Genomic DNA, 25,164 nt, shown 5'->3' with positions numbered 1-25,164 from the left:
TCATATGATTATAGTTAATCAGTTTTTATGTTTTAACCTGAGTTTCAGGATAATACAGTGAGCACCAGAAAGTTAAGACAATCACAGAAATGTACTTGAAAGTTAATTTATCATACTTTACTTGTGAATGACAACATACCTGCCAGTAAATAAATTGCTCTAATGTGGGAAACCCCACTGCATCAGGACCATGGTACTAAAATATGACATTATTTTTTACAATATTGTTTTGCAGACCTCTGATGCTTCTTAAATGGAAATACTGACAAAATGTAAGATATAATGTATGGGCTGGGGTAAAATCACTTTCAGTCAATATATAAAGTAAAATATATGCAGCAATTTCAAAGAAAACACAAATTTTCAAAATATCAGAACTCTAGATATTATATAAATTTGTTTTTAAAAAAGGGAGGAATAGATTTAGAAGCCCTGTTTTTAACTTTTGAAGCTCTTTTCTTGGTGTCATTCTGTTCTCTAAATAATAAAAAATGCCCCTGCAACAACAAGTCACATTGATTTTCTGCTCCATTTTCCTCCCCCAAATAGCCTTTTTCACAACACACACACACACACACACACACACACACACACACACACAAAGAAACTCTGTTACTATAAAACCCACAAACAAGTCACCATATCCCGAAGCCCGGCCCTTCCTCTCCCTCGCACTGACCATCAGCTTCAGCACTTTATGACTTTACTGCCCGGCCCTCCAGTTCATTTAGACTGGCTGGGCTTTAACGGGATGGCCACGCGCTTCCTGACAGGCCGAATTATTCTGAATCATTTCACTAAAGGGCCCAGATGCTATCTGTGTGTTGCCCTCCATTGAGAGGGCAATTAAGGCAGCCTGGTGCCTCCTAAATGCCCTCCTACTTCTGCATGAGTGGATATCTCTCCTTATCTGCCTCTCTGTCATGATGTCGTGTGCGCCTCGCCCCCTCCATGCCCACATCACATCACCGCCACCGCCTCCATGTCACCTGAGATGCTGCCTCCGGGTGCTGGCTCTCGTCAGTGTTGAGGCTGAACATGTGGGAGGGAGACGCCCGGCTCAGCAGCAGCAGCAGCAGCAGCAGCTTGCTCACCTGGTTGGAAAAGGATCTTGCTGCTTCTAATGGAGAATCTGCCTTTCAGAAGATGCAGTTTATAAAGGGAGAGGAGGGAAGAAGAAGGAACAGTACGCCCTGTGTTTATTGTCTGCTTTTTTGGCTTTCCTCTCACCTCTTCTCCTTGTCATGGTGATTTGGATCCACCTGTGTGCTGAGCTTCTCGTGCCTCTGACTTGTATCCATGACCTGAAGTGAAGAGATGCTCGTGGACGTCGATGACTGCGTCGCTCTGTCCGTCTACTGCTTCACCTTCCTGCTGGGCCTTCCCGCCAACCTGCTGGTGCTCTTCGTGTACGTGCGGAAGGCCCGCAAGCGCGGCGCCACGCCCAACGTGGTCTACGCCCTCAACCTGTGCCTGGCCAACCTGGCGCTGGTGGCCTGGCTGCCCGTCAAGGCGCTGGAGACCTTCCTCCAGGACTGGAGGCTGCCGGTGCCCGTCTGCCCCGTTTACAGCTTCTTCCTCTTCTCCTCGCTGTACGGCAGCTGCCTCTTCCTCACCGCCGTGACGGTGGGCCGCTACCTCAGCATCGCCTTCCCCATTAGCTACAAGCGATACCGCCGCGCTCGCATCTCTTGCTTCATCAGCGCCGCCTTGTGGGCCTTGGTCTTCCTCCACCTCGGCTTCGCCCTGGTGGCAGAAGGAGGGGCCCACTTTGTCTCGTCCATCAGTGGCGACGCCTCGGCCTGCTACGACCACTTCAACGCCTCCCAGCTGGCCGTGCTGCTGCCGCTGCGCCTGGAGATGGCCGTCCTGCTCTTCCTGCTGCCCCTGGTGGTGACGGCCTTCTGCACGCTGCGCTGCGTGACCCTGGTGTGGCGCTCCAACCTGCCCGCCGTGGGGAAGAGGAGGGTCCTGGCGGTGGCTCTCTCCACGCTGGCTATGTATGTGGTGTGCTACGCGCCCTACAACGCCTCTCACGTTGTCGGGTTTGTGTTGTGGAAAAATATCGGGTGGAGGAGAGACGCTATCCTGACGAGCTCCTGTAACGTTTTCCTGGAGCCCGTGATCATGCTGATGCTGTCGCCGGCAATGTCGCGGGGCATCATGGGAACGATCTGCGGGCGGTCGAGTCGATTAAGCAGGACAGAGAGGTTTCGACGTCGACGTAATACCGGCATGCAGGACACTATCGTAAACGTCAGGGCGATTCCTACGCTGTCTGAGAAAAGCCAGCCGGGGGCCGAGCTGACTAAAGTAAGTCAGGAGTAACGTCACAGTGAGGGGGGATCCAGCTAAAACAGCTGTGACAAAGTCAAAAGGAGGAATGAAGATGAAACAAAACATTTGTGAACAGCATGACAGAAGACAGGGGGGGACTTCATGCGGCCCTAACTGTAGAAGGGGTGTGTGTTTTACTAGCAGCCCCAGAAATTCTAGCAGTGCCCCTGCTATCTGCTTCACATCCAGTGAACTCCCTCCTGGCAGCTGAACTGACAACTTTTAAAATAATCTCTCTGCCTCTCTCATTTCAAAGCAGAATAACTTCCTCACAGTGCTATAACCTGCCTTTTCTCTTTGGTCCAAATGTTCCCAAAGAGAAAGATGTTGATAAAATCGGTCTGTACAGAATTGAAATATCCTGCTGTCTCAGTGGTTTACGCTGATAACAAGAAGTGTCTCATCATGGAATATTTCACGAGTGTTTTGTACACTGGGAGTGGTTGAATGTGTTGCCAACTTGTCAGTCAATAATTAGAAGAAACGTAATTCAATAGTTTTGTCTGTGAGTCACTTTGAATGTGTTTGAAACAGAAGAGGTGATCTTTCTGAAAGTCAGTAATCAAACAACCAGGATTAGTTTTGAACAGATCAGTGGAAATTTTCAGTTTTCAAATTAAATATTTTAGGTTTTCCACTGAACTACAGATTTAAAGTGTGTATCTGGGGTTTGCAGGGTAAACAGCCAACGGAAGTTTGGAAGTTTCAATAAAAACCTGTTTCTACATGAATTGATTGGTTTCTAAACTCAGTCATTAGCTTTCTGACGTTAACTCTGTTTATTTTGTAAAATAATGATAAAATCTTAATAAAATATAAATTGTTCAAATGTACTGTGTGGGTTCTCTGTTTATGCATAGAATAAAAATTGATAATTAATCCATGAGGTGAAACACGATCTCCATAAGACAACTGTTGATACACTTTTGAGTGTAATGATTTTTTCAAACCTCCTGTTGGCTACACTACACATAGTTACATTCTGCTAGAAATATATCAGTGAAACACAACGGTCAGTTTTGTAACTAAATAACAATCCACAGCTTGAAATGTATTTAGGTGAGTAAATCATTTCAATCATATACTAAGGAAATGCAATGACTCATATGTCATTGTCATATGACAATGAATTTGTCATATGACAAATGTTTCTTCAGTGACCTTATGTTTCTTCAGTGACTCTGAGAGGAGCTGCTACTATTAGATGACAATCTTGACTTTTCAAAAAGTAAAATGCAAACTTATTTTCACATTGAAGACAGATTTTGGAAATTATGCAAAGAGTTTTGAATGGGTTTCATGAACCCTAATTCTATCTAAACTGAGAAAAGTGAAAAACACAGATAAGAGTTGAAAAGGTTTTTGCATATGAGAAGTGAAATAGATATTGCACATCTCTGCCGAACATTTGGAGACCACAATTAACTTAACGAGCAGGTTTTGCAGGGTGTGAATGTGCAGTTTTCTCACTTCCATCATCTCAAATATATAGATGTGTCTGATATTTGAGCACTATTCTGTTGTAAAGAAAACTGCTCATCACCAAAACCAAATGAATGAATACTATAATAGTTTGCTAAAGAGGAACGCTGCCTTGGTTTCAGTGTAGTATGGAGAGGTGCTCATTGAATAGAGATGGCACCTGTTACTCTTTCACAGCTTGCACCCTGACAAAGGCTATATATGTGCCACAACGCGTTGGTGCTTTTTAAACTTTTTTAAACATGCTTGCTATGCATTAGTAAATGAATAATAAAGGCTTTTTACTTTTTGTATGGAAAGAGTGCCTTGGACACATTTTTTCTGCTGAAACATGAATACTATAATGTTTTTTATTTTTATTTCCAAAGCCAATCTACAAACTAATAATTTTCTGTTTTGTTCTGTTTTTATTTGCCTTATCTAGTATGCCTATAAAACTTTCTAATTTTTAACTTAATGACTCGTGCATGCTCTCTTTCCTGGTGAACTTACCAGTTTACACTTTGTGCACCTTCAGCTAAAAAGTGATAAGTTAACATGTGGCTACTAGATGGCGCAACATGGTCACTGTTCCAGTAGAGTAGGATAACAGTCTCCATGCTGTACAGTACAGCAGTGATAGAATATGGGAGGCCAACATCATGACTTTTTTTAAAGAATGAAATGCAAAGAACAGTCAAACAGGTAAATGTTGTGTGCTTGGCATTCATAGTCTTCCATATAATTTCAGGTGTCATAGTGGAGAGAGAGATGCTTTAATGTCACTTTCTGCTTGGTGAGATGTTAGTCCAGACATCAAGAGTAAACAAGTATGATAACCATCCTGACATGACAAATACAGTAGAACATCAATTTCAGAACAAAAAGCCATTCATAAACTTCATTTGAATATAATGAAATCTCTTTATGGCCCTGTGATGATGCACCACACCCCCGTCCCACCCCCGAGGATGCAGCTTTCTCATTGGCCGGCATCTCTTTATATTGTCCAGTCTTCCTGTGACGTGTCAAATGCAAAGGTGGAAAAGCTATGAACCCCAGACTATGATCAACACAAACTGAACAACAAAAAACACAAACAAATATATTTATATATGTCGATATTCAGAATGTTACAAATTTATGGTTTATTTTCCTGAAAGGTCCTTATTTTTATGTAACTTTCTATACTGTATACCATGAATTTAGACCATGAAGATGCATATGAACCCTGAAAAGGTGGCTAAACTTTATTTCATAAAGGTGAATAAACTGAGTTGAAGTGTGTTTACCCCCCACTTCATCCCTTTATATGACTGTTGATGACATTTCCAAGCACTTGATAAACAGATTTGGAGCTTTCAGTCTGTGTGCTGTGCCAGGGATAATTCAGTAAACACCTCACTACAGTGGACAGTGATGATGATAGTCTTGTTTTTGAGAACATTGTTGTTCAGTGAGACGACATTAAAGCGGGGTTGGTGGGTGGGGTTTTGAGAGAAACACGGTGGACCGGTGTGATCTGGACCAGTCTGTTCCTCTAGCCCATGTGTCACGGTTTCATCTACGCTGGCCGGACTTGAACTCACCACCTGCCAAACCTGGAGAGTCTGGCACTTCTATACCAAGCTCTTTGGCAGGTAAGACAGCCTGTGTTCAGTCAATCTTTTCTACTGCAAAAACTATTGCTGCAGCAAAAAAATCCAATTCGCTTTTGAAATTATGAATCTACGAGCCACTGCACTGACATAAAATGTGGTTTCATGTTATGTACATGTGCCAAAATTAAATACTTTGTAGATTTGGGTATTTTGGATATTTTGAGCATTTCTAGTCATGTGAAATAAAAACTGGATGACTGTATCAGGTTGAATGTATAGTTCATATGGGTAATCTTGCAGATATAGAGCATCCGTTCATATTTAGAATTATGTTTTTATATATTTTTCCATTGTTTTTCTTGGATTTTCTGTTAAACCTGCAGACTATACAATCCTTATCAATAATACACATCACTGCTTTTATAGAACTTCATTACTTTGGACTTTATCAATAGCAAATCACAAACACTGATATGTGATGGATTGTTTTTCTTGGATTTTCTCTTATGCATGCAGACTATTCAATCAGTATTAATAAAACACATCATTGCTTTTATATAACTTCATTACTGTGGACTTCATCATTAGCAGATCACACTGATATATGATGGAGGCTCCAGCACTTAATTTGAACTCTCCCTGCATAGCCTGTACTTACTGTCTATAGTATTGTTCCCAATATAAAGTACAAGCTTAATTTTTTTAAACCTGACCTATTAAATTCTACTCTGCCCTCTGGTGGGGAATATAGAAGGATAAAGCCTCTATATCCTCTCTTATTTCTGTAAATCATGTAACATCTGCCCTTCCCTTTGTGTCTGTCAAGGCCTTTCACACAAATCCAGTAGTTATTGCGACACATTTCCACGTAAATCACGCAGAACATTGAAGTGGTTGCTGGGAGATCATGTTTGGAGAGCACGGAGAACAAAGATTGTGCCAGAAGCTTATTAAATTTCCGCTACCTGAGGCAAGATAGCAGTTATTCAGTAGGACATGCAAATGAAGGGGAGTCTTCTGATTTGATCAAACAATGTGCTGCCAGAACACAAAGCATGCTGCCGGCGAGCTGCAGGATCAGACAGGACCGCTGCTCAGTGATGGAGATCCTGGTGTTTCAAGCCTGACAGAGGTGAGTCAGTCATCGTTGTTGATAATGAGCTCATTAAGGGACATGTTTCACTTCTCTTCCCTTCAACAATGTCAGTGGATTTGTTTCATTGCTTCATTTCATGGGATTTCTTTTATTTGTCATTTTTGATGAGGCTCCTGTTTCACGGTGCTGTAGGTCTCCTTGTTTAGTCATGAATAATATGAATATATTGAACCACCATCAAAACCAATTAGAAGGCTTTATCATGTTGCTTTTTCATGATAGAACACTGATTTTTCTTATGGTTTTGAGAAAAATGTCACATTTTGTGATGAGAAAAATGTATCCTGTTTTATCTAGATTTACACTCTCTACTTGTCAGTGCTGCCAAGGTACCTTCAGTATGGTACATTAAATTAGAGGGTATAACCTGACAATCCCTGTATTTATTTAATCCTGTGCATTTTCTATTAAAGCATAGGTCAAGCTTTTTTAAAAAAAAACTGTCAAGTATCAGTTTTTTCTACTCCATCCAAAAAAGTCTGTGTGCTGTGCCAGGTTTTGGTTATTGAGATATAAGAAGCAAAAGTTTGTAATCTTTGCTAGTAAAGCTTGTAGAAAACAATTTCTTTGAGGAATCATATTTAAATGCTTTTACATGGTGAGTTATATTGTGAAATATTTAGGGCTTGCACTTAATGGAATTTTTCAGTTTTTATTACCACTGACTTTCACTGGCATTGCTAAGGAACGGTAACAACCTCTGTCTTCACTATTTTAAATGCCAACAAACACTGACAAAAGGGCTTTCTGGGTGGATGGAAAAGACTTCCTAAGTAAAATAAAAATCCATCCCCTTTAAAATCTGAAGTTCCAGATGATCTGTTTCTTGTTGCATAGAGATAGGGATCAGTCATTATCTCATTCTGGGGCTGATATCTGGGATGCTTTGCTTTAATGAATCACCAGTAATGTTCTCCTCTGTCCAGTGTTTGTGAGTCTTGGTGAGTCAGTAACTGGTGGAGGAGTCGCCATGCCAAACAGCCACCTGCTGCTTTCCGTCTACATCCTCACCTTCCTGATGGGGGTCCCCGCCAACATCCTGGCATTCTGCACCTTCTGTCGCAAAGTGCGGCGCAAGGCTGCGCCCATAGACATCCTGCTCCTCAACCTCACCATCTCCGACCTCATCTTCCTCGCCTTCCTGCCCTTTAAGATGAAGGAGGCCTCGGACGGCATGACCTGGAGCCTGCCCTACTTCCTCTGCCCCTTCACCGGCTTCCTCTTCTACGCCACCATCTACAACAGCACCCTGCTGCTGACGGCCGTGAGCGTGGAGCGCTACCTGGGCGTGGCCTTCCCCATCAGGTACTCCCTGTGCCGCAGGCCGCGCTACGCCGTGGTGGCCAGCGTCCTGTTCTGGGTGGTGTCCTCCCTGAACCTCAGCATCGTCTACATCGTGCCTTTCTCCCAGTGGGTCAAAGGGGCGCCCGGTGACAACGAAGACGCCAACGCCACCGCCGCCCCTTTCCTCCCTCCGTCCACCTGCTACCTGGAATTCAGCGAGGACGAGCTCAAGATCCTGCTGCCGGTGCGCCTGGAGCTCTTCCTGGTCCTCTTCTGCATCCCCTTCCTCATCTGCTGCTTCTGCTACGTCAACTTCATCCTCATCCTGTCCCGGCTCCCAAACATCAGCAGGCGGCGGCGGCTGCGGGCCATCGGTCTGGCCCTCGGCACCCTGCTGGTGTTCGCCGTCTGCTTCGGCCCTTACAACGCCTCCCATGTGGTGGGGTTCGTGCGGAAGGACAGCGAGAAGTGGAGGGACGTGGCGCTGCTCTCCAGCACCTTCAACGCCTGCCTGGATCCCTTCATCTTCTACTTCTCCTCGGCGGCCGTCCGGAGCATGCTGAGTCACTGCTGCAGGAGCGTCGTGGCGAAGCTGCACATCCTGAGGTGTGGAGGCGCTCACTGCTGTCCGCACCCGGGACCCTCCAAGACTGACAAGTACAAGGAAGAAGCCCCGCCTTGAAAGTTTTGGAGAAATGGTCCATTTATGTATGTTCTGAGAAAGTGTGTTTGTTTATTTCATGTAAATATGATGGACATAACGAAGGGGAAGCAGCTGTTATTCCATTTTAACTAGAGAAACTGACATGGGAATTTCCAGATGTACCCATCACTGTTTCACTAGTGTCCTGACAAGCAACTTTAGTATGAAACATTAAATGGTGATGCTTTCATTGCCACAGTCCGAAAGCAAACGAGCAAATAGTAAACATGTTGTCCCCCACCAGTGATGTAGTTCCACCCTTGGGTCAGTCAGTGATTGCTGAGTGTACTTGAAATATGAGTGAAATTGTATAAGCATGTTCGTATGGGACAATTAAAGGACAGATTGACCATATATTTCTGTTGCCTACTCTCCTCAGAATTAGGCTTACAAGTTATATCTTGAAATGTAACTGTAATTGTCCTGTTTTTACTCAATACAGTACAAAATATAAGAACTACAATACGCAATAAATACAATCCGTACATTACACAATGTACACTACAATACAATTTATAATACAATATACAATATAACATACAACATCAGGAGCGTGAGTGTTATGAATAATATAAATGCTAAACGATAAGTGATATATGGTATTGCACAGTAGGTAAGTGGTAATATGATATAAGCAGTCAACACTGACGGCACAGTGGTAGTGCAGTGATGAGTGCAATATGAGTACAACAGTCCAACAACTGTACAATAACTACAGTGTCTTGTGGTTAGAGGTTTGCCCAAAAATCCTCCATTGACTCTCACTTCAACACATCAACCCAGTCTGATGTCTCCAAGTGTGTAGCGTGTGTAGACTATTATGTTACCTATGATAACTTTAACTGTATTGCTTTACCACTGAGTCCCCATTCATTGTCAACACCGCCCCCTAGTGGCACAAAGTCAACGTTACAGTGTGACTAACGAACGAATGAACGAACTAACGGACGGAGACCAATCCATAGTCCCCCCTTTGGTGGGGGACAATGAAATGCAATTAACATGTCAATGGGCCAGTTTCCCTAAAAATAGAGGTGGGGACTCGAGTCACATGACACATGACTCGAGGAATTACGGGAGACTTGACTTGACTTGGGTTCTGGTGACTTGGGACTTGTACTTTGATGACTTGAAAAGGTTTCTAAAGTCTTGACTTGAGATCTTGTGTTTGTGTAAATGACTCAGATTGAAAGTGATGAGATTTGTTCTAGCAGACGACTGAATTTAAATTCTGTTTTCTGAATTTGTATGGAATGATTGAATTTATCGAAGCTGAAACTGATTATAGAAATCAAACTCATGATGCTCTTACCAAGTTTTTATCCTATTAAAACCATATTGCTTTGAAAAGTCCTAGATATTTCGTTTTCTTTAAGATATTAAATTGATACTCTTGACTTGTTCTGACTTGGCTTGGTAATCTACATTTAGACTTGAGACTTGTGCCTCAAGACTTGACACTGACTTGGGACTTGAGGAAAGTTGACTTGGTCACACCTCTGCCTAAAAGTCTTGACTGTTTAAACTTTCCTGAGATTCCAAGATAAGAAAAGTGTCACCTATGTCCTACATTGATGCACATATTTTATCTGCTCATTCTAGTGTTTTCTTCGAGCTAGAGCGCTTCAAAGCAGAAATTCAATGGTTTCCCTGTTAGCTAACATGACATTATACGTAGATATTTTCAGAAACCTTGAAATCTGTACTTTTAACGTTGACAGCTGTAAATGTGGAAAACCCATGCATGTTTGCATTATATGCCTTAAAATCATTTCAGATGTGCAGTTTAAAGGGAGAATATTGATGGGTTTGTATGCCTGAAGATGTCAGTTCCTGTCACAAACCATGGGATTAAAGATATAAAATATATTTAGGATATCCCTTTGCTGCAGAAGACTGAAAGCATGACATACAGTCAACACAAGTCCTGCCAAGACACACATTATGTAACTCACAGGATGCTGACATCCAATAAAAATGTACTACTGAGTTATGAGCCAGTGATGTAACAGTAAATAAAGTAAAATGTTAGGTAAACAATGAGTTCCAGTTGATGAACACGATAAGATGAGCAACCACCAGTCTAGACATAAGTAAACAAGTTGGAAAACAAATGAAGCCGGCCATTACAAAATGAAATGAAAACTCAGTATATTATGGGTTATTATCAAATTTATGAGTCATCTTAAGACCTTTGCTTCCAAAATAGCTGTTTTTGAGGATAGAATCAGTGCTTTTGAAATATGACTGATGACTTTCCAATTTTTTCCTATGGATATGAAGTGTTTTGGAATGAAAATTAGATTTATAATAATTAAATATACTTATAAATATAACTGTATTTATATCAGGTTAATGTGGGTTTGACTAGACTGAGTTTGGACTGAGTTTGGGTGGCTTTACACTCCACTACCTTCCTGCTTATATCTCAAATTGCAATGAAATTGATTAATCAAGGATGAGTGTTTTGTAGAGTCTTGGGATAAAGCAATTAAACCCAAGGGCTGTTCAGACTGGGGCAGGTGTGAGAGATCGTCTCCTGCCAGGCTAATTTAATGTTATAAACAAGGACAGGCGGAAGTGCAAACACAGAGATTACACAGCACTGTGTCCCTCTCTCAGGTCTTGGGGACTTCAAACAAGGCGGCGTCCCGCTGAGTGATAACCGTCCTCTGGCCATATCCTGTCAGTAATAATGAGCTGCCCGTCCCGGCCATCCGCTCCACGCAAACGCACCAGCGCTCCTATGCAGCCGGAGTGCATGTAAACACAGATAACATCACTTTATAGTGGCCTGCGTGTGCTGCGAAGGGTACAGTCGGTTATGTTGGCTCAACGGTGCACTCGGTTCATTTGTTATTAGTTTATTATATGCGCCCACAATTTATAAAAAAGTATAATGAATTCACTGATTGCTTAGTCAACACAACAGCCAGTATGTCTAAGAGAGCGGCCACATCCAGCATGTGAAGTTTCTGTTGAGAAAGGTCAAATGTGAATTATAGACAAATGTCAACCAGCATACACAGACAATAAAATACAAAATAGGTCAATGTACGGGCATGGGAAGTCTGTAAACTACTACCACTCTGTCTTGTATAAATTAAAATGCCTTTCCCTGATGAAGGCCAGACTAGGCCACAACATGTTGGTGTAATGTGTTTATAATCTGTTCTTTCCATGTGAAATAAAGGCATCTTACATGGGCAGGGATAAGCTTGGTAATCACATTTGCGAACTTGACTGACACTAGAAAAAAGAAGTTCCAAGATTTTTGGGGTGAGGATGAAGCTGTCACCATGCCCAGGATTTTGAGGGAAATGGATATCATGAAGTTTTCAATAAAGGCTTAAACTGTCTGTCTCCTTTGTCCTTTTAATCAGACTTTGCTCCGTAGGATGTAAACGGGAATATGGTTAGTTCTATAAGCAAGCAATGTAAACAGCTTAATCAGAACATTGCATTATTTAGGATAAGGCCAATACTCAGATTATTGCTGTCCATGTAAATATAGTCACTGAGACAGAGTGCCATGGACAGGTTATTTTTTGTGCTGGGACTTACTGGTTTAGACTGGATCTTAAGGTTTACCTACAAAGGCTTCCCATGCATTGGCCTGTTCTTCTAAGGACCCAATCCAGCACTCCTTCACTTCTAGTCCCTTCTGTTTTTTGTTTAAGGACAGACAACCATTTGTAATTTTATTAATGCAGGGAAGATTTGCTAACCCTTCATGCCTTTTTCCGCCCCTGCTTTTCACATTCACAACAGGCAGCTGCTCCGTTAAACCAGTGATTCTCAACCCTATTCATATCAAGGACCCCTAATTTAGTCCACATCAGAGCCACGGACCCCCATTTGATGAGATTTTGTCTCTCAGACCCAAATCTGAGAACATGTTTATTGTTAGATATGATTTTGTCCAGAATTCCATGACTGTCTGTATTGTAGGTAGAGAGATAACAGTGAAACTATGACCAAAACAGTCATTCTTCTACATCCTCTAATTGTGTTAACTTCTTGTAAATTAAATAATGGTGAAAGCTTAACAATTCATCAATTTGCTGGGTACCCCCTGGAACCCCCTCAAGGACCCCTGGTGGTCCCCGGATCCTACGTTGAGAACCACTGTGTTAAACTACACTCTTCTGCTGTTCTTCTGCCACTGAGCAGCTCTAAAGAAGCATAATATAATGAAGGCATCTTCAATAATAAACAACGCTCGGGTATAAACATTGCTGTTTTATTGTAGTATCAGAATTAGTCATGCCAGTGGTTAGATTCCATGCTGCGGTCGCTTTCAGTGTAGACAAAAGCTGGTTAGTTACAACTATCATCACTCAGATCCAAATCACCCTCAGCACATTCCTGACCATGGTCCTTCTGCAATCTTCTGTCTTTACATCATGAGCAGCAAGGGTTCCCAAACTTAAACAAAAATAACGGAGAAAACTGTGAACATCATCATCATCGCCATCATCATCATCATCATCATCATCATCTACAATGCTACCTCAGGTCTCCACTAGAATGCGATTGGACTGGCGAGCCGTAAGAGTTCGGCCTCAAGCTGAGAGCAGCAGACACACGACTGAACCTCAGGACAGAAAAAAAAAAAAAAGCTCTCCGCTCCAATTCAGTGCATTACATCACCTGACGTGACCTTTAACAATAAGCAGATATACAAACAAACCATGATTTAATGCCCGATAAAAACGATTCACATGTTGAAAGTCGTCTGGGAACTCTCTACACATTGCACCTAATGGGGGTGGGGGTGGGGGGGGGGGACACAAAAAGAGATCTAAACTCTATGTGAAGACTTCGATGAGTTTGGGAACCACTGCCAGTGCGCTGTCCCAATTACCTGAGCTATGTTAACACCTAAAGTCTCCCAGCAGGCTTCTATTAAGGCCTTGCACTAAAAAATAAAACCTCCGTGCCTGTCTCATCAAAGCTCCTTGCACTTTGACTGCCAGGGAAGTATTATCGTTGTTGAATATACTGACATTGGACCATGTTTATAAAGCGTGTGAGCTCCGCCGGGCGCTTGGGAGTGTCAATGTTGAGAGGCAGACGTTGGAAAAAGTAACGCCAAACTGTACAGCGGTCAACTATACACACACACACACACACACACACAGACACACACACACACATGGTCCTATGACAGTAAAACTAGCCTTGGTAACAGTGATGACAATGGATCAAAGTACCTGATTTACTTATTTGTTCGTCGTTTATTAGAGGGGGGAGGAAATGCAAAAATTCAGCTATCTGTTTTTGCACTTCTCTCTACTGCAAGTTTTTTTCTTTCTGCATACATGTTCATTGAAGACTAATAAATTAAAAAAGGACAAAACAAAAAAAAAGGGTATGGGTTTTCATTCATGTCACACTTAGTAGTTTCGAACACAGCAAATGTCAAAGAAAGCGTAAGGAAAACAGAACTGCAGTAGAACAAAAACGGTGAATTCTGAAAGACGTTTTTTGTTGAAGTGAAGCCTCCCTAGTAGGTTCATAATTTAAACAAAAAAAACAAAACAAAAACAGAAAGCTTGGTGCGAGCGTTGGGTGGGTGTGAGGAGGTTGGTATTCCTTGAAGCAGAGGTGAGAGGTTCAGTAAGCTACAGAGTTATGAGTTTCAGCATTGTGGCCTTTGAACAGCCGGAGGTGGAAGAGGTCTTGTCAGTTTGCAGTCCTTCAATGTTCTTCTCTTCTCCAGCCTTGTGTGTGTGTGTGTGTGTGTGTGTGTGTGTGTGTGTGTTTGTGGTCCAATTTCAGATGCAAATTGGCTCTCTCTCTCTCTCTCTCTTTTTTTTTCTTCTTCCTTTCAGTTTTCTTTTCCTCGTATTGTTCGGGTGGGTGGGAGTACGCGACGTTGTGTTTGTGACCTTGTGTGTGTCTAGTCCATCAGTCCACAATCACTGTGGTGTTGCATCCCCGTTGACTTCTACGCCATGCTGCTGTAGCTGCGCTCGAAGCAGTGCGTTGTCGTTCTTCAGCTCCTCGATCTAGAAAACCACAAAACAGATTATTAGACACTAAGGGGGACAATGGGACAATATATCAAAATTCATTCTCAATACATCATGAGGCAGAAAAATGAATCGTGACATGAGCTATATTTTACTCTGCTGTAGTAATCTCAAATGAGACGGCTTGCCCATCACAGTTTCACAAGCTCTCCATCCAAATTATATTATTTGCTCTTTGTAATGACATTGTTAAATTGTTGTTTACGTTCTAGCGAGCCAGTACCATCGCTAGAAAGATCTGTGGCTCAGAAATAAACAAAATTCGGCACAGCCAGACTTTGTTGTCACTGAACTTTTATTTATTACATTGTATCGTGATTGTATTGAATTGCCCATACTGCGTATTGAATCGTATTATGAGACAATTATACCGTCCCATCCCTCCCATCCCTATTAGACACTAGGAAAAACTAGATAAGCTGATATTTTAGATTGCTGAAAATATTTCTGATATTAAACGTCTGCTATACTATTACATTTTTGCACCGGAAATATCTCAACGTGACGTCAAAAATCCACCCTCTGAACAACAAAATGGGCCCAGAAATGCAAGGTAGCTGTTTTTCTAACAGTGTTAAAGTGTTTTAGGGTGGAATCTTCCTTTAAAGTCTTGGCTCAAGTCTTGGTTTATTCACATTCCCTGCCCAGGCTTTTTCCTGCTAATCTGGGGGATATTTAACCAGCAACCTTCTGGTCACAGGCCTGCTTCTCTAAATTTTGTGTTCCGTTGCCCAAAATAAGAAGTTAAACATATAAAACTAGCCAAGAGTGCAATAAATCACTGGTAGAGGAGCATGGGAGGTTAACCTGTTGTCTCAGCAGCTCGTTGTCCACCTGGACTCTCTCCACCTCTTTGTAGCTCTCCTGCAGCCGCTGGTTGCTCTGCCGCAGCTCCCGGATGTAGTCACAAGCTTTGGACAGGATGCCTCCTTTACTCTGAGGAACAGAAAGCAATACTGAATTATCAACTGAGTTCAAAATTACTCATTACAATGTGTGTTGCAATGTGCATTGAAACAAGAATATTGTATATGGGGATGGAGAGGGAAAATAATGCAGACACAGATTTAAATAAACTGATTTAAATAAATAGTCACAGGAGACTCGCCACTTTTAGGCCGAGTGTGGACACACAGTGATCTAATAAAATCTCATGTTTAGAAGCAGAAATCTCATAAAAATGACAAGTGTTACTGTAGTCATACGTCATTTTTTTTTTTTTTTTTTTAATAAATGGACTGTTTTCAGGGACGTTTTGGAAATTTAATGGGGTTTTTTTTAGGAGGATGGTTTTGAATGTCATCAGAAAAAGCATGTGATGTCAGAGGCATTAAGGTCTGTATTACACTCACTGCTCCGGTTTTACTGCTGTCTATGTTGCAGTCGGGGATGATTTTTGACAGGGTGACGATCCAGTTGTTGATCTTGTCTCTCCTCCGTCTCTCCACTGCAGAGAGAGAAAGAAGCCTGTGGTTTCACTGTCAAAGCTGTGCTTCATGTATCTTTTGTGATAATAGAAAATATAACTTTTAAAAGAGCCATTTTATATTAAATGCACAAACAAACAAATGCATCTCTTTCATGCCCCCAAATATGCATCAATAATACCCATCTGTATAGCATTTTACATGGGGTTGTAAATGAAAAAAGAACAAATATACGAACAATCAGCTAAAACAAAGGGATAATATGATTAAGACATAATTATTTCCAGTGATTCACAATACCAGTGACCATATACCTTCATTGTGCTGTGCTCTTCGCCTCTCATCCCTTGGCGCCCGCGGACCATCCATCTTCCTGCAGAGAGACAGCAAGAGGAAAACAACATTGGAGAGGCTGACTTTCTCTTTATTACGTTGAGGCCACGACTCAAAAAGACATTGAAATTTGAAATAAAAAAAAGACTGTCTGATTTCTACATGAAGTGAGATCATAAATATTATTAACTACATCAAATCTGTGACTCTGTTACACCTAAACTAGGATCCAAATTTAAAACAAATCTCATATGTTTATGAGTCGTCAAAGGCATCGAAACAAAAGACCCATCTGACTGATGATGAATCCACTGGTTGACCACTGGCCCAAAACTGGCTTTGCTTACATGCACGAAGACCACTGTTCCTAACCCAGTTACTCAAGTGACCCGGTTTGAGGTAGACGCATGTAAACGCCATGATTCAGAATAAACCGGTTAACATGTCTGGCCTACTCTGATATTAACTGAATTGCTGAGTCATGCAAACATCTTACTCCTTTCACTTCTGGCTTCTGCCATCTGCACAAACTCAGACTCTCAGTGTTTTGGATACAACTTCATGTCCACAGAAAACATGGTACTATTTCTCTCAATACAGACATAAACATCTCCTCCCCTGTAGAAGTAGAAGTAACATCAGTCACACAGGGAGGAGGGAGCTGGCAGCTGTCCAATGACACATTTAGACAGGAATATTATTATATTATTGTTATCTGGTTTATTCACAGGGAGACTCGATCACAGAATATTAAAGGTGCATGTTAACAGCTTAACCTGAATAAGATATTTAGCTGTATTTAGCTGTTAGGGCTGCAGCTAACAACTATTTTCATAATATTTCATCATATTTTTTTGATTAATCGATTAGTCATTTAGTCTATATATAAAATGGCCATCACAAGTTTCCAGCAGCTAAAAAAAACTACGTTTTCATTTTATAATGATATGAAATGGAGAAAAGCAAGAAAATCTTAGCATTTGTGAAGCTGTAACCAGCAAAAGTTTGGTATTTTTACTTGATAAATGTTGATAAATGACTAAAACAATTAAATCAAAATTATAATCTTTCAATTTTCTGTCAACTGACTAATCGTTAGTAATCGTAACAGCCGGGTTACTCCGTGCATGTAAACGCAGCCAGTGGCTCTAAACATGAAAAATCACCACACAGGGACGCTGAACAACACCTAGCACTGGTCACGACTAGCGAGTCACCAAAGGTCTGTCTCTACCACACATGATGGGGGCGGGGGGGTGCTTCTTCTTATGGGATGTGAAAGATCTTCTCACCAGTTTGAACTGCCATGCTGCAACATCTCGCTTTCACCAAGGTCTCTGGGGATGGCAGGTAAGTGGGACAGATTTCGTTTTTCAAATGTCGAATCTTTTGAATGATGAATATTGTTGCTTTTTTTTTTTTTTTTTTTCTTCTTCATTTGTACACACAATCACAAACCAATCATGCCAAAACGGGAAGGAAGAGGTAAAGGAATATCCAATCCACTGTGGAGTTTGCAGGGGGGGAGGGGTGGGGATGAGAAGTCGGCCAGCCGTATGGAGAGGCATTGTGGCGGTATGGAAATGTTGAATGAACTGGACAGGATGTGTGAAGTATCTTATCATACTCACGCAGTGTAGGTGTGCGTGCGTGGTGCGATGGTGCGAGGCGTCGTGGTCTGCAGCACGTCAGGGGGGCTCATCATCACGTAAAACTGACCTGCGTTTGAAGGGAGAACACAGCGATGCTTTAGTGAGGTTTGAAATTTACATTATTGGATTTTATTTTAACCAGTCAGAGATGCAGACAAGGACACAGAGATGCAAGAAAAGGCAGAAAAACAGTAATTTCTCTTTAAAAAATAAAAAAGGGAAACTGTGAATCGAGAAACTAGGGCTGCAACTAACGATTATTTTCATTGTCGATTAATCTGTTGATTATTTTCTTGATTAATCGATTAGTTGTTTGGTCTATAAAATGTCAGAAAATGGTGAAAAATGTGGATCAGTGTTTCCCAAAGCCCAAGATGACGTCCTCAAATGTCTTGTTTTGTCCACAACCCAAAGATATTCAGTTTACTGTCATAGAGGAGTAAAGAAACCAGAAAATATTCACATTTAAGAAGCTGGAATCAGAGAATTTTGACTTATTTTTCTTAAAAAATTACTCAAAACGATTAATCGATTATCAAAATAGTTGGCAATTAATTTAATAGTTGACAACTAATTGATTAATCGTTACAGCTCTACAAGAAACACTGAAAAAGAAAAAAAAGTAATAACCCAGTCAACAAATTATGATAAAGATGCATAAAGACATTCAATATGTATTTAGCATTAAACAGAATTTATGCATTTTGCTAAAAATCATTAGAAGTTCATCATTCAGTGTTTTCAAAATAGAAGATCCAGCCTGTGAAAGTATTATAATTTTGCCCACCAAAGACTGCATCGTTTGAAATAACTTGACCACTTCCCCCCCACAAGCGGTGGAGATCTGATTTTGGCTCAGACCCGCCGTCGCCTCCTCACCTCCTGCCTGTGTGAGCGTCGGGTCGGCGGTGGCCTGCACCGACACGGCCGTGGCTGTTCCATCGCTGACGGTGGCGGCGGGGAAATAGGCGAAACGCGTCTCTCCGCCCACAGTCTCCCCTGCAGGACTGCCTCCGTTACTGAAGGGGTTCTGGATGACAGCCTGGCAGCACAGGGAGTCGGGGACAAGTCAAAACACCATCAAATGAAGAACAATGCTCTGCACTAAAACATGTTACAGACCCCATGGAATGGCATCTTTACTTCCTAAACCAATGGAAAAAGAGGAGAGGAAAGGAATTTTATTTGATGGGAGGGGTGCAGAGGGGCAGGATTGTTCCAAAATCTGATGGTTTTATTGGTTAGAAATGTATATTTACGCCTACTGGTGCAGCATGAGGTCACCATTAAAGATACTCTGTTTTCCAGGAAGTAAAAGAAATGAGAGTTCAATTCATGGGGACTTTAAAGCAGCAATATGCAACTTTTCACATTAAAATAACAATAAATAAACAGGATACATTGGTCGGTGTCTGTCTCTGTGTTCATGCCTAAATCCTTGTTTGCCTGAAAGTGGCTGGTGAATGATGTTTGAGACAATTTGGGGCATAAACCACTTTCTGCGGTTGAATCGTGTGGGTGAGGCCAGTGGTGAGCTGGTTGTGGCTACCAAGTTGAGGCTAGCAGCCACAGAACAGAAAAGTCACAGCCAGTAAGCAAGAAACTAAAGAACAGTGAAGCTGAACACGTGGCAGACAAAAGCCCGTTCAAAAACACGATGAACATGGCATTAGTTTTTATTTTAAACTGCAGAATGGCTGTGTTGGCCGTCTGCTCCTTCAGCGCCTGCTGTGGCTTCACTGATGCCGCTTGCCTCAGCCTCAGGCTAGATGACAGCTCATCAAGATGAGTGACAGGTGTTGGAGTGTAAACATGACCGACTGAGGGGGAGGAGGGCGGGACTGACGACACACTTCCTGCCTCAAGGTGAAAAGTTGCATATTGTAGCTTTAAGGCTTGCTTCAATTCCAGATTTTTGTATGTTCAATTATTTATAAAATCAGAGCAGATCATAATAGCTTCAACACTAAAGCTCTTCTCTGTGTGCAAGCACCACTCAATTAGGGCTGGGCGATCTGGACAAAATCAAATATCACAATATTTTTGACCAAATACCTCGATATCGATATTGCGACAATATTGTAGGGATGTCTACTGGTGCTTTCACAAAATATTTACACAATGAGATTTTTGATAAATAATCATCAGTAATGTGGATATAATGACTAAGTGGGTAAAGGCAAATAATAGAACAGCTAGAACAGTCTGGTAAGTTCAGAAAATGACATCACTTTACTGTAATGCAGCCTTTAAAACCAGGACAAGACAACACTTATGCCATATCACAATATTACGATATCCAAAATCTAAGACGATATCTAGTCTCATATCACGATATCTATATAATATCGATATATTGCCCAGCCGTACACTCAATACACAATACAAAAAAACTGGACAGTTACAAATGTCTTAATACTAGAGTATATTTACTAGTATATTTGGTATAATAGAGTATAATATTTCCTGACCTGTGCCACCGCCTGAGGGGCTCCAGCGAACGCGGCGGTGGAGACGACGCTGACGGCTCCGGTTCCATCTGCCGCCGCCTCTATCTGGTCGTCTGTCACCTGGACGACCCGATAGGTCACCTGAGGACGGGCAGAGGGGGGGGGGGGAGGGGGGGGTTTAACACTCAAGGGTAGGATCACACCTACAGTACAGTTTGTGTTCTTTGGTATTTTTGTACTCGGTTCGTTTAGGTTCACACTGCCCAGTTACAAGCAAACCAGGGCGTGTAAACAGAAGTCACATGGACTGACGAGTAGCTTGTTTACTAGACAGAGTTTTGGCAACTCGTCATTCCTGCAAGGTTAAGAGATTTTGGCGGCAAATCCAATTCCAGTCCCTGTAACTTCAGCCAAGCATGAAGGACTCGTCTGCTCTTTTTTCCCCTCATTGACCCTCTCTGATGTTTACACCACATTCATTCCTCGGCAAAGATATTGAGGAGGCTTTTCACCTCATCTGAACTCCCAAGTTTCATTTGTTTTGTTATGCTAGGCTTTCCGAGCACGAGTAGCTGCTGGCTATCAGATGTCAACATCTTTCTCCTTATACCCATAAAACCTTGTGTCTTTAAGTCGTTTCATGTAGTTGGTTCGTATTAAGTTCTCACTTCTAACAAATCACACCACAGAGAACAGAGACTTGCATTTTTATGTGTCAAGTGTCTCTGTGTGGTTCCTTGGTGCCACCTGAGATTTGAACTGCATTGTTCTCACCTTCCCAAATCTAAAGGATTAAACACTTCAGAGTTTTGATAAACCGCTCCGAACATGCTTGGTGTGAATGGCCTAATACAATTTACATAATTATCTGACACTCTTATACAGAGAAACTCACATTTCAACAGTAAAATTAACTTCACTTCCTAGATTGCCAAAATTACAAGCAGTCAAAGTAAGCACAAAGTAAGTACAAGAGCCAAAACATAACTGCCCAGACAACAGACATCAAAAAAATATTCTTGAAATCTGTATGTATAATAGAGAAGTGCTCGCTAAGAGGCAGGAGACAGGCAGAAAATAATTATAGCGAGCTGTTACTCTACTACTCACAACACTGAGCTTCTTGTTATCACCTGATAACACACATGAGGAGGGTGAAATTAGGTGCAGGGCAGAATGAAGCTGTGGGCTGGTTTGACTTGCAGGCAGCGGGGCGATAAATAAGATTAATGAGACAGAGGCTGTATGAGACACCGCCTGCCTTTAATAAGACTGAGAGGAGCTGAGGTGGTGGGGAGATACCAGAGAAACAGATGATACCAGAAACACGAACGTGACAGTTTAAATGCTGGGTTAGAAAGGATGTGATTGGATGATATGAGAATGACTGTGGCACAATGATTGGTTGGAGGCTTGTGATCCTACTACAACTAGTACTACTACTACTACTACTATTACTACTGCTAATACTACTACTATTAATCCTGCTACTGCTGATACTAATAATAATAATGTTACTAATAGTACTGCTAATACTAATACTATTAATGCTACTAATATATTATTATATACAGTACGTGTCAGTAGGCTGCCGTTTATTGTAAATTTTTGATATTCAGAAACCTTTCATTTCATTAGTTTTGAAAGCATCTTCGCTTTATGGATATATTTGACATATGCCTAAGACTTTTGCACAGTACTGTATTATCATATATTATATATTACCACCACTATTACTGCTACTACCACTATTAATTCTACTACTACTAATGGTACTACTACTACTACTAATGCTGGTACTAGTACTATTTCTCCTGCTAATATTACTACTGCCAATATTACTACTATTAATATTACTAATACTATTACTACTCTACTACTACCATGAATGCTACAAATACTACTATCACCACCACTACTGCTACTAATACTATTACTACTACTAATATTACTTCTATTAATATTACTATTACTACTCTGCTATTAATGCTACAAATACTACTGCCACCACTACTAGTCTACTACTAATACCACTACTACTACTACTGCTACTACTCCAGCTGTTAGAGACAGTGCAGGAGCGACTGCACCATTAAAACACGTTGTATCAAAATGTCAAAAAATAAATAAATAAATAAAAAAAACAAAAAACAAAAACAAATGAAAGTTGCTGCTCACCTGTCCACCGCTGTTCTCTGTGCGGAACTGGTACTGGACATTGTGGTCGGCGAAGGCAGCCTGCTGGACACTGGCGATGGTCACTGCAGTCTGCTCCTCCGTCCCCACTGCTTCTCCTACAACACACACATGTGCATGTTTCAAGGCTGAGACCATAAAAAAACAGATGTGAGCACAGAGGAAAAGACCGCAGACACGTTCACAGTGTGCTCAAAGAAGGAACTGGACAACGATATTGTAGCAGGAGTAAGCAATTATTACTTTAATGTCTTTGTGTTGCAGGAGTACTGTCTTTACTTGAATTGCAGATTTTATTTTCAAAATAGAAGTAGATTGTTCTTTTTCCACTTAGTTGGAGAAGAAGAAATTCGGTTCTTACCTTCCTGTAACTGGACAACCTCTTCTGTTTCCTGTTTCTCGTGACTGAAAATGAGGAGGAAAAATAAGACAATTTCAAACCTGCCCTCAATAATACAAATCCACATCAATCATCAGCAGTGTTGTAACCTATACCTCAAGCTCTGAAAATCAGCTAACTTGGGGCTCAGCAGCGCCCCCATGCGGCGGGACGACGAGATAATATAGGAATATGGAATAAGTAAAGTAATAAGCAAAAATGTGCGTGGAAGTGTGACAGAATTCAGGTTTGCCCGGTGCAACTTTCAGGAGGAGAAGTTTCCAGTATTTGAGAATTAAAATCCAGGTGTGTGTGTGGTTTGACCGGCCACACTTGGAGAGGCAAAATTCCCTAATATCTACACTTAAAATACTCACAGCTACGCCCTTCCTAGCTGGGATAAAGCATTATTTTAGTATGTTAGTATTATTAGTAATATTCATATTTAATACGGAATTAGAGCGCCAAATGCATTCAGATATTAGCTACCCATGAAAAGAAACGCAAATTGCTGCCGTGCATTTGCCTTTGCTTGTATGCAACATAGCACACGTAATGTTACAACTCTACAAAAGGCGCTTATTTTTTTTGCGACAAATACCCTCGTGCGGGCAGATGAAAGCAAAATACAGCACAGCAACCCCGCGCGTGCTGCACATTCATTGATCAACCGGGGTGGGAAGAAAACAATGCAACAAAAAAAATAAAAAATAAATAAAAGTTATTCACACCACACAGCTTAATATTGCATTGCGTTGCAGGGAGAAAATGGTGACTTTGTCGGGCCAGGCCGGGGGAGCCATGGCGAGCAGGAAGCAGCCTCACCTCGTCGAGCTGTCCAGACTCTGTTCGAGCATATCCATGAAGGTTTGCGGGTTTTTAAAAAACGGCGATATTCAACGACACTGATATACGGAGATGGAAGTGCTGATCACGGGGACAAACACACGGGTCATGTGAGAAAGACAGTCCAGGACACGTGAGGTAGCGGCCGGGCAAGGAGGTAAAATGGAGACCGATGCAGACCAGGAGGGATCCGTCTGCGTCTGTGCGTAAAAAAAAAAAAAAAAAATCTCTCCTCTCTCTTTTCGCTGTTTATGCGGTTAGATAGATGGAGGCGGTGGGGCTCGAGCGGCGAGGTGAAGCTCGGTAGTTTTGTTCAAATCAGACGGATATGTTCTCGCTGGATGCACAAATCGACGGGTATTTTTTTTTTAAATCGGGTATATCTTTGCCTGTGTTTTTTTTTCTCCCTCTTCTCGGTTTCCTTATTGTTCCCCAACGGCCTCGGCGCACAGCTGCTGTTTATCCGCGCAGAGCCGCAGACCAGAGTTGCGCCTAATAAGACATGGAGTGGACTATTGGGTAGATTACTGTGTGAAAACTGTAAATTGTGTTTTATTTTTTTTTAAGGAGTTTGCTGCTTTCTTGCTTTTTTACCAATTCCACGAGCTTGTCATGTACCATTCACGTGACTCTTGGGTTGCAAGAGTTGTTGGTTGTAAACGAATTGTCATGCTTTGATCTTGGTTTATTGTACTATTAAAAGCATTGATACGCATGGATTGTTTGTCTATTATTGATTGAAGCTGTGTTATTGGTATTTTCGGCCAGTCTTACCCAGGTGTATTTATTTACCAGTCACATCGCCAGTCTCAAACAGCGCTTTTTTCAAGTCTTTAGCCCAGGTGACCACAGAGATCCAATACGGGTTTTCCCACAAACCACATGACAAAAACTGCCTCTGCCGTGCCATAAACCAGCGCATAGCACACGCACTCCGCATTAATCCATTGTATTTTATGACCATGTTGGTTTGCCAACACTAATAGCGCCTCAAACTCGCATTAAAATCCCTTGATGTAAATTTTATTTAATTACAAATCGAGTTGGAGAACAGTTTGAGAACATGTTGCCATTTCTGCAACTGAAACCTTTCCATGATATCCTGCCATTAGGAGGTGATGTTGAGTCTCGTTGTATCACTATGCTGATGCCTTCAGTGGAATTTGTATCAGACAAACCAACCAAACTATGAGATCAGAAGGGTTTCTTTGTAAATAGTTGATTCGATTCACAAAATATGTTTTTTTTTATTATCCTCCGAGTTCCCTTGCATTGCAAAGTAGCAGTAGCGTGATTTCCCA

The 25,164-nt window shown here is 41.6% G+C and overlaps 3 protein-coding genes across 9 annotated transcripts; 2 read left to right on the top strand and 1 right to left on the bottom strand.

Annotated features, from left to right (window-relative positions):
• The first annotated feature begins 1,317 nt into the window (after positions 1 to 1,317).
• LOC139657727 (free fatty acid receptor 3) lies at positions 1,318 to 2,328 on the top strand. Its single transcript, XM_071535673.1, has one exon. The coding sequence runs from the start codon at positions 1,318 to 1,320 to the stop codon at positions 2,326 to 2,328; it is 1,011 nt and encodes a 336-aa protein (XP_071391774.1).
• Positions 2,329 to 7,525: 5,197 nt separating this feature from the next.
• Positions 7,526 to 8,521, top strand: LOC139657726 (free fatty acid receptor 3-like). Its single transcript, XM_071535672.1, has one exon. The coding sequence runs from the start codon at positions 7,526 to 7,528 to the stop codon at positions 8,519 to 8,521; it is 996 nt and encodes a 331-aa protein (XP_071391773.1).
• Positions 8,522 to 12,774: 4,253 nt separating this feature from the next.
• usf2 (upstream transcription factor 2, c-fos interacting) lies at positions 12,775 to 24,530 on the bottom strand. 7 transcript variants are annotated; one of them, XM_071535655.1, is made up of 11 exons: positions 23,843 to 24,530; positions 23,000 to 23,043; positions 22,621 to 22,766; positions 20,464 to 20,583; positions 18,872 to 19,034; positions 17,972 to 18,059; positions 17,633 to 17,677; positions 16,322 to 16,380; positions 15,927 to 16,027; positions 15,388 to 15,516; positions 12,775 to 14,556 (listed from the first exon to the last, which is right to left on the bottom strand). In XM_071535655.1, the coding sequence occupies exons 1-11, from the start codon at positions 23,878 to 23,880 to the stop codon at positions 14,467 to 14,469; spliced, it is 1,023 nt and encodes a 340-aa protein (XP_071391756.1). In that variant the 5' UTR covers positions 23,881 to 24,530; the 3' UTR covers positions 12,775 to 14,466. The 7 variants fall into 7 exon arrangements, with proteins under 7 accessions (XP_071391756.1, XP_071391757.1, XP_071391758.1 ...); XM_071535656.1 differs by having other exon boundaries at positions 15,933 to 16,027; XM_071535657.1 differs by having other exon boundaries at positions 22,621 to 22,736.
• Positions 24,531 to 25,164: the final 634 nt, after the last annotated feature.

This window comes from Centroberyx affinis, unplaced genomic scaffold (genome assembly GCF_046629955.1).
Source record: "Centroberyx affinis isolate AG114_WGS23_722 - 3 ecotype Tasmania unplaced genomic scaffold, CSIRO-AGI_Caff_v1 ptg002746l_1, whole genome shotgun sequence".
Classification (NCBI taxonomy): Eukaryota; Metazoa; Chordata; class Actinopteri; order Beryciformes; family Berycidae; genus Centroberyx; species Centroberyx affinis.
This window is presented reverse-complemented; position numbering and strand designations above follow the sequence as displayed.

What these genes read in the sequence shown, in the direction of transcription:
- LOC139657726 (XM_071535672.1), top strand. Translation starts at nt 7,526, where the DNA reads ATGCCAAACAGCCACCTGCTGCTTTCCGTCTACATCCTCACCTTCCTG.
- LOC139657727 (XM_071535673.1), top strand. Translation starts at nt 1,318, where the DNA reads ATGCTCGTGGACGTCGATGACTGCGTCGCTCTGTCCGTCTACTGCTTC.
- usf2 (XM_071535655.1), bottom strand. Translation starts at nt 23,880, where the DNA reads ATGGATATGCTCGAACAGAGTCTGGACAGCTCGACGAG. An exon ending in CAGAGAACAGCGGTGGACAG is followed by an intron (nt 20,584 to 22,620) that starts GTGAGCAGCAAC and finishes GCCCGTCCTCAG; the next exon opens with GTGACCTATCGGGTCGTCCA. An exon ending in ACGAGCTGCTGAGACAACAG is followed by an intron (nt 14,557 to 15,387) that starts GTTAACCTCCCA and finishes GTGGTTTTCTAG; the next exon opens with ATCGAGGAGCTGAAGAACGA.